This window comes from Atta colombica, unplaced genomic scaffold (assembly GCF_001594045.1).
Source record: "Atta colombica isolate Treedump-2 unplaced genomic scaffold, Acol1.0 scaffold19, whole genome shotgun sequence".
NCBI classification, from domain to species: domain Eukaryota; kingdom Metazoa; phylum Arthropoda; class Insecta; order Hymenoptera; family Formicidae; genus Atta; species Atta colombica.
Genome location: NW_017259282.1, coordinates 158,168 through 167,501, shown reverse-complemented (window position 1 = coordinate 167,501; position 9,334 = coordinate 158,168). Strand labels below are relative to the sequence as shown.

General features: G+C 31.1%; 1 protein-coding gene across 3 annotated transcripts in view; it reads right to left on the bottom strand.

Annotated features, from left to right (window-relative positions):
• The window catches only part of LOC108686803 (spindle assembly abnormal protein 6 homolog), a 6,831-nt gene extending 934 nt beyond the window's left edge, over nucleotides 1-5,897 (bottom strand). Inside the window, exons 1-3 of one of the 3 annotated variants that reach the window (XM_018192272.1) lie at nucleotides 4,367-4,423; nucleotides 3,729-3,817; nucleotides 3,157-3,658 (exon numbers count right to left, since the gene is read on the bottom strand). In XM_018192272.1, coding sequence (XP_018047761.1) covers nucleotides 3,157-3,658; nucleotides 3,729-3,748 — 522 coding nt within the window. In that variant the 5' untranslated portion in view covers nucleotides 3,749-3,817; nucleotides 4,367-4,423. Of the gene's footprint in view, nucleotides 1-3,156; nucleotides 3,818-4,366; nucleotides 4,424-5,636 lie in introns of those variants that run through there. The other 2 variants (XM_018192270.1, XM_018192271.1) reach the window with 2 other exon arrangements.
• Nucleotides 5,898-9,334: the final 3,437 nt, after the last annotated feature.

The window sequence follows — 9,334 nt, the reverse complement described above, 5'->3', positions numbered from 1 at the left end:
CAAACAATAGAATACAATACAGTGAATCATTATTATATCACATACTTAATGTTTTTCAACATTAACAAAGATAACATATTTCACTGCATTATACTGCTATCTGTCTCTTGCTGGAAAGTACCCAAAGTAATATAAGATTAGCGCTGAGACACTACCGTGTTTCCAGATATTTAGATTATTTCTTTAGGATTTGACTTTTTTCTAAGTGAAAACTTATATACTGGTCTTTAATAAAAAAAGAATCTTTTATCCTTTATTTATAAAATTGATTATCAAGAAATAATATATACATATAATTATTTATAAGGTAAAACTGCAGAAAAGGGGACCACCGATGACCTTGATCTTGATATATTATCAAAATGTCAAGGATATGACCCTGAGTGTCCTCCCAATAAGTTTTAGTCATTGCTCGTTATTCGTTAAACAGTTATTAACAGTCGAAGTTAGTAATTATTTCTCTGCTTGGTAGCGTTCAGGAATTATGCTTAGATAACTGTAGTGTGCATTTTTGCTGTAATATACGTAACCTGTAGCTTAATTGTCTGGGCATAATTCCTAAATGCAGTCCTTTATATGAAGAATCAGATACTTTTAGACAGGGAGAGAGGTATGAGATGAACAAATTCAAGGAATACAACTTTCCATGCGAAGCAATTTTCCCACTCCACCTCCCTGCTTAGGGGCGCATGACTTTCCACGCGAAGCGACTCTCACCCCCGCCTCTCCCTCCAGCTTCGGGGCAGGCAATTTCCACGCGAAGCAGTTTCCGTTCCTTGCTTAGGAGCTTCCCTCCCTCCTGTCAAAGGAAACGGAAGTTGGATTTTGAAGAGAAAGTGGGATGAAACTCGCTTCGCGTAGAAATCGCGCGCCCATAAGGAAGGAGGAGATGGGATGAGAGCCGTTTCGTGTGGAAAATCGTGCGTCCCTAAGCAAAGAGGGAGGTGAGTGGGATGAGAGTCACTTCGTATGGAAAACCATTATGTAAACAAGGAAGGATACAGAATAGTTTCCAATCAAGAGTACGATAGTGGCTCGCGCCAAGTATTCGCGTGTATTGGGCGCAGGAGATACTACAATGTATCTTTATTCGAATCGTCAAGCTGATTGAAAATACTATGTTCACATCTAAAAAAACGACTAGATGGACGAAATATAATGAAAGTTAACGTCGTTAAAAAGTCGTTATTTTTTTCTCCGATGAATATTAAAGGAGTTATTTTAATTTTTTTGTAAAAATGGAGTAAAATAAAATTAAGAACCGTCGACCTGCGGTGCCTGCGGAGACCACGATTCGATTATTGACAATTAATGCTCGAATATGCTCATATACACTTCACATATTTACCAACATTTACGCATCCGAACCTCTCCCATCTCCCTCCCATTACAGAGACCTCAATACACGCCACATTTATCCAATATATACTGTTACATCCTTACATACTTCCATATCATCCATGCATACTTTCGCCCCATCCCCACCAAGTGAGGATAGGGATATCCCTATCCCTATCCTCACTTCATTTTGGATACCTTAATTCTCCTTGAAAATAATACTCTTGAATATTTTTCATAGCTTGCTACATTTTTATCTACCCCCCCCCCCTCCCCCACATTCTGTTATCTCACTTTGAACACCTTGAAACATCTCAAATACTTTTCAATTCTCTAGCCAACACATCTTACGTATTCCTCACCTAGTCGGTAGCACATATTCGTTTAAAAAACGTTTCACAAATGTTTCTCTGAAACATTTCATAACTAGTTTTTGAAAATTTGAATTCTTGGAAATCTTGGATTGAAAATTATTTAGTGGAAAATTCATTATTAGATCATGCCTGTAGTCGTTGCAAAAAAAATTTTAGAATTTGGATTCAAGTTTTATTGAAATGAGCTTTTAAACCTTGTTTATTATTTAAAGTAAATATTTGGGAATAAATTTTTCATGCGGTCAGTAAGATCATACTAATAGAAAAATACGTGTTGAATTACTTAATTATAGAAGTTAGATTTGATGATTGCAAAACTGTAAGGTGTGGAAATCGTAATATGAGATACAGGGTATTTCTAATATGAAATAATCTTTGCTTCTTGTTATAATGAAAATCGTTGCTAAAGTATAAATGTTGTTGTACAATAATAAAAAGTACAATCGGAAATAAACATCGAATGCCTGTTTCTGCGATGCTTGATTCCAACTATCTGAAAACAAGTCAGCTAGCAACAATGCAACTTTTGTACGCGCATTAGCTTTATTTGTATTTTAGAAACATTAAATAAAGTTTTTTAATTGCAATACTGATTTTATGTTTTATTATCGATTTTTCGGGATATCTCATATAGGAGTATAATTTTTTTACTTTGCGATTTGCTCACTTTTTTACATTTCTTTAACTTATGAAAAAAAAAATTTGAATTAAATTTTACATAACATTATCTTAAAGCTTATTAAATTCAAAATGACCTATTATTTTTTAAAATTCTGCCTATAGATTTCTAGCATTTATCCGAAATGAACTCAGTATATCATAATAGTAGCCTTTTTTCTACGTATTTTTTAAAATAAAGTTGAATAAATCATTAAAATAATAACTTTCTTAAATAATTTATTTAATTTTCTTTAAAAAATATATATTTTATTCCAAAAATTGAAAAAGCAAATTTTTTTATGAATAAAAAAAATACTAATGTCATTGCTTCAGTCCAATATATTTACAATTATGTGAAAAATACATTTTTTACCCTTTGTGAATCAGGTGGGAAATCAACATGAATCATCATATGTAGGTATTTCACATGTTTATACTTTAACATAAATATTTATATTATAATTTAATATTGGTGACAACATACTCTCCAGTTGCACGAAATCGGCAACTTGCATGCCATAGTTTTTAAGAATTTTTGTTTACCTTTACTTTCGTTATATTTTTACTTTCAGCGTCATAATTTATATTATGTATTATAATGATAATAGGAATTTCAGTGTTTAATTATTTAAGAAAAAAATTATTAGTAAGGAAAATGTTTTTTAATCATGATTAGATAGATTCTATATCAAGATCAAGGACATTGGCAGTTACTCTACTTTTCTGCAGTTTTATCATTTATAAAATATCTTATATGAAATATATAAATGGTTAAAGGTATTACCTGAGCTTCTTTCATTTTTGCATTTAATGAATTAAGTTGATGTTTTATAACTGTGGCTTGCTGCTTTAATTTGCTTTCCTTTGTCTTTAACTCATCATCATACAGTTGTTTCTGATGCATGATTCTTTTCTTTATTGCCTCTATTTTTGTTGCTTGTACAAAATTTACTTCCAAAGCTAAATTAGCTTGCGTTTTCCTGTCGTACATAGTCCTTCTTGTTGATGACTGAGTTTCAGCAACAAGTGAGGCTATCGAGCTCAGAATAGATAGCAACAATGGTGTTTCACTATTCATATAATTTGATATAATGTATTGGCCCTCAGACCTATTGGGATCAATTCCTAAAGTTTCCAGAGTGTGCGCTATGTAATCACTTTGCAACTTATGTCCGCTACCACCTCTATCACTCTCATCAGAGGAGCACTGTGGCACACTGTTGCAAAAGTTTACTAAAAGTGGGACTTCACTAGCAAATATCGACAGGGTGAAGGAGTAATTGTGACTAAACAGATACTCGGCTATTAACATATCATAAATATACTGTTTTGCTGATCTTGCCTCTATATTCTTACATAGCCTTAAATCCTTGCATTTCAAAGCGTTCACCAAGTTTTGTCGTAGATGTGTCCTGATATTAGATACAATCCCACATTTCTCGAACCTATAAAATACAGTAGATACCTTATTAGAAAAACAATGAACGAAAATATAGAAATTACATTAAGAGTTACACAATTAGAGCTACACAAATTGGATAATTATCCAGAAGATGATTCTCAATTTCAACGAAATTATGCTCATTTGATGCATTATTGAAATAAAAGAATCTGGCAGTAAAATGTACTGTCTCGCAAAGATGTTAATCTTAAAATTAGTTATTGTAGGTTAGAAAATGTGTTAGGAAATATGTGGTATCGATAACATAGAGGATTGCACAACTTCTCTGTTTTATAAACACAAATTCTCTGCTTTAAAAACAAATTTTTGCTTTAAAAACACAAAAATTCTCTAATTTAAAAACAAATTCTCTACTATAAAAACAAAAATTATATAGAAAATAATTTATTTTTAAAGCAGAAAATTTGTATTACTAAAGTAGAGAATTTATGTTTATAAAACAGAGAATTTGTATAATCCTCTATGTCATCGATGTGACACATTTCCTAATCTAACAATAGTTAAACTTTAACGATGAATCCTTAGTACACACCTTAGTTTTGGGCATCCTTACTACACATGTTAGGTCATTCGTGTTCTTAATTTCTATTACTTTTATTATTATTAAACAATTTTTATATATTTTGACATCTTTAGAAAGTATTTGAAAAGTTGTATAACAAATTGTATATAAATTGTATATTGTTATAATAAATAGTTAACAAAATGAGAAAAATGTACTTGTTTTCAAAAATATAAAACTGAAACAAAAATATTTAAAGAAAAAATATGTTTTAATATCTTAAAGTTGACGTTCTAAACTACAAAAGAAAAAATAGTTCAAGTGTCGATTGTCCAAAAAATTTAGTTATTTAATAACCTGAAATGATATTTTTTAAAATATGAATGGCTATAAATTGAATGGCTATATATTGAATTTATATTTTAATATTTTACTGTTGCTATTGTGTTAAAAAAACTTATAATTTATTAGGAAAATGTTCTTCATAACATTATGGACATTTAATATGAGGGAGAATATAAAAAAAATCATCTTGTTTATCAAAGACTAATATGTTGTTCTAGATTAAATTCTTTTTTTAATAATTCGCAAAATATTTCCGCAATTCAAACAAGATTAGTTTAAAGAAAAAAATAAAAATTTTTTTAGTTACAAAAATGTACATGACAAATATCATTTGTGACCCCAGCAAACGAGAATGGATGGAAATGAATTGAAATTGATTCAGATTTTCAAAAATATTAATTCATGAATGTTAAAATGAATGCTTTTCAATCCTGAATGCATTTTTCTTCATTTATAGGAATTGCATGGAGCACATCTATGCCTTTCAATCTAAAAGTAATTAGCTTTTTCTGCGCCCACACACACACACACACACACACACACACATACACATACACACACACACACAGAGTGAATAATGTTCAATTCAAAATTTTGAATAGGAAATGCAGTTTTTCAATCAGTTTTTTAATCAAATTGAATCCAATTAAATCCAAAAAGTATTCGCTATTTAAAATATGCATTCGGATAGAAAAAAATTTCAATCCATTTTAATCCATTCTCATTTATTGGGATATTTCACTTTGCGGAACTAAGCACATTTTACTGCCAGATTCTTTCGTTTCATGCAAAAACGCGTCGAATGAGCATTTCATTGAAATTGAAGGAAGAGTGTCTTCTAGATATCCACTTTGAAAAATGGAAGTAGATAACCTCGTGTATGCGTGCGTGCGTGATAAAAATTTTTTACCGCGAAAATCAAATATAATATTATATAGCTGTTTTATATACTTACCATGTATATATGGTGGGATAATCACTATTCATGTCGAATAAAAAAGTATATTATGCCTGGTTACGCCGTTATAATAGTCAAATAACAATGAGCACTTGCTTCTTTTTTTTCTTTGTTGGTCTATTTCTTCCGTATGCGTGTGAGATTACAGACATACGGCAAATTCTTCTTCTTTATTGGCTGCCTCCATAAATAATGAGGAGACAATATGGTCAGATCACGTCAAAATAATGATACAATACCCGTCTACACGCCGCACGATCGCGTTATGATGTAAAAATGGAGTAGTGTTCGTTACTGCCGCAGATGTCGTTCGTTTATTCTATCTGCGAAGGCGACTGCGCAGCGCAGTTTGTTATTCATTTACGCAGGAATGTAAATATGTACGGCTCGTAGCAGGAATGCCTGGGGTTCGATTTTAGGGATCCATGTTTCATAATTATTTTTACATTCATAACTGTTAAAATCTGATATGATCGAATGTTACGTCAGCGATTAAAATGTATCGTAGTATTTGTGAAGTATTGTTTTTTGACAAGCCGGCTGGTGTAATCTCAGTTTTAATCAGTGAAATCTCTATCAGACAACTGGTGATTAGGCTGAAGACATTTCAATATTTCTTCATTCGGAGAAAGACGGCAAGTTTTTTCAGAGAAATCTCTAAAATACTCCAAAGCTTAATTGAAAAGAAGCGGATCGAATTCTTCAATATATCAACTTGCTAATAAGAAAATATACTTTTGAGCTGTTTTCTTACACAAGTAATAATATAAATAAATGAATAAGATAGTTAATGATAGAGTGTTTGTGGCAAGAAGTGTTTTTTATTAGAGACAAGTATGTAATTATATTATTATATCATGTATATAATTTAATAATTATAATGTATATAATTTATACATATATTATTACATATTTCAGAAAAGACATTAGAGATACAAGTCGATAGACAGATATGCAACTCTGCTTCCATATACAGCAAGCAAATCTAATTTGAGCTTCGGCGTTAAAACATAACATCAATGCAGAAAGTTCAATACGGTTAAGATTTCGAAGACAGTAAAGTATTAATATGCATCTAAGTAACGTTTATCAATATTTTACAGACCCCGAAATCTTACACACATTGAATCTCTTTGCATCAATGGTTTTGCGTTTTGGATGTGGAGCTTAAATTGGACAGCCTGATAACAGGTTTATGCCGAGCCATTGAAGTGAATAGAAAAAAATCAAAATTATATGATAATGAATACTGGATCAGCAACTTTTAATTTGAACTATAATAAAAATTCTCGCCACAAACACTCCATCGTTGATTATCTTATTCGCTTATTTATATTATTACCTGTGTAAGAAAAACAGCTCACAAAGTATATTTTCTTATTAGCAAGTAAAAGCAATTATATTTTTTCAAAACTACAACTTATCTGATATATTAAAGATAAACTTCGATTCGCTTCCTTTCAATTAAACTTTGAAGTATTTCAGAGATTTCTCTGAAAAAACTTTTGCCGTCTTTCTCCAAATCGAAAAATATTGAAATATTCAATATTTAATCAATATTTTTATTTTATCAACCTAATATAGTTAACAATTACTAGCGTATAATTTCATTTCCATCCGATTTCCTTTTGTTAAATATCGAGTTATTGAATTATAAACAAATGGAGATCGAGATTGAATAAATCATCATCTTCTGGCTTAGTTAACAAATATAGTGTATAATTACATTTCTGTTCGATTTCCTTTTGTTAAATATTAGCTGCGTTTAGCAGAGAAAGCAGCTTTGGAACTATTGTAAATTTCTCTAATATGATTTATGAAATTTAAATGGTTTATGAAATTTAAATTCAATAAGGAATTAAGAGCAGGACTAATTATATTAAAGAAATTTACAATAGTTGCAAAGCTATTTTTTCTGCTGAACGCAGCAATAAGATATAAATGGAGATCGAGATCGAATAAATCGTTTTGTCATTATCATTTCCTAACTTAGTTAACAATTTACTGCGTTGGTGATATTATTTTACTTATTTTTTCCGTATTAGTTACTGACACTGTGATAGTTTATTTAATTCTTTATTCAATATTTAATTTAAGACATAAATTATGAAGATTAGAAAGAGAAACTAATTATAAGATGCATTATAAAATATGTCAGAGAAGAAAAGATTGAGGGCTGGTTTCATCAACGCCGATCAAGCTTAATCGTAATTAATTGCCAATCGCAATTGGTCGATTCTACTAAACAGCAAACGCGATTGGTCAGTCAACGGCCGATTAAACTAACTGGCGTTGGTGAAACTGATCCTAAGTATGCCAACTTCTCAAGATCTTGCATTTCACAATTTACAGCCTTTGTCTCTTATGGCTCCGGCATATCAATGCGCGCGACACGCGATATTCAATGGCAGTATACCTTTAGAATGAGAATATCGGTAAAGCTATACACTCGTTAGATATCGCGCGCGACGAATATTGTATTGGTGTGCCGGAGGCATTATGCGACATTCATAAATATGCCTTTTCATATTGATGTTCGATGCTCATTTTCAGCATCAAAATCAAATGTTTGATATTCGTCAATTTCTTAAATCCGATGTTTATGATACTAGGAACCAGTTTCACCAATGCCAGTTAGCTTAATCGGCCATTGACTGACCAATCGCGTTTGCTGTTTAGTAAAATTGACCAATTACGATTGACAATTATGATTAAGCATTAATCTGAAGCTCAAATTTTAAAATCAACGTTTCATATTAGCTATCGCAATGAACTTGCAACTAATGTAGAATCGACTTAAGACAGTTAAAAAAAGAACCGACTATGAATACCGACACATGAGAGAGCAAATTGCATCACGTGAATGACAATCTCCAATCAGGACGGAGATCGCATGATTAGTAGTTTTCTCCAATCTCTTCCACTTCCATGCCTATGGAGTTTTGATGACCGCGTCCAATCAGAGGATCAGAGGAGACGAGTCACGTGATGCAGTTTGCTATTCTCTTCTTTTGAGATTCTCTTTACTTTAGTCGCCTCTTCTCTTTCCTTTCCCTCTCGTGTTTCTTGTGGGCGGGAATTAAATTTTTGGATATTTGAATTTGGAAAGTGTGACGCATTTACAATAATAAGTATATTATATTATATCTGGAAACGATAGTAGCTTGGCATGTTATTTTTCACCGCATAAGTAGCATTTTGGTCTTCTTGCTGGAATTGCTGCCATTATTACCAGCGGTATTACTAAGGTATCAATCTACTGTTAAATCAGTTAATTGATCAGTTAATTGATAAATCAGTTAATTGAAGCTGTGGAGCCAAAAGAAGAAAAAATTTTGATAAACTTGCTGCAAGTTAAGAAATGTAAATATATATTTATCACAAGGATATTTTTATATTCAATCCAATTACATAGTAGTTTTAATTTTTCTTCAAGGATACTCTTATTCCAACCCAAGTAATGGTAACTTTAATTAATAACTTTCTCTGTCAAGAATTATTACCCTTTGAAAAAAATTAATGTATGAAATGAAAAATTAAAACCTAGATGCTACATCTTAACTAATCGAATAAAATTCCATCAAATTAAAAAATAAAACGATACTGTTTCTTGTTATTTACTTAACTCTAATGATATGTATCATTTGTATAAAAATTTGATATCAAGAACCGCCAAATTAAATCTCATTTCTTTA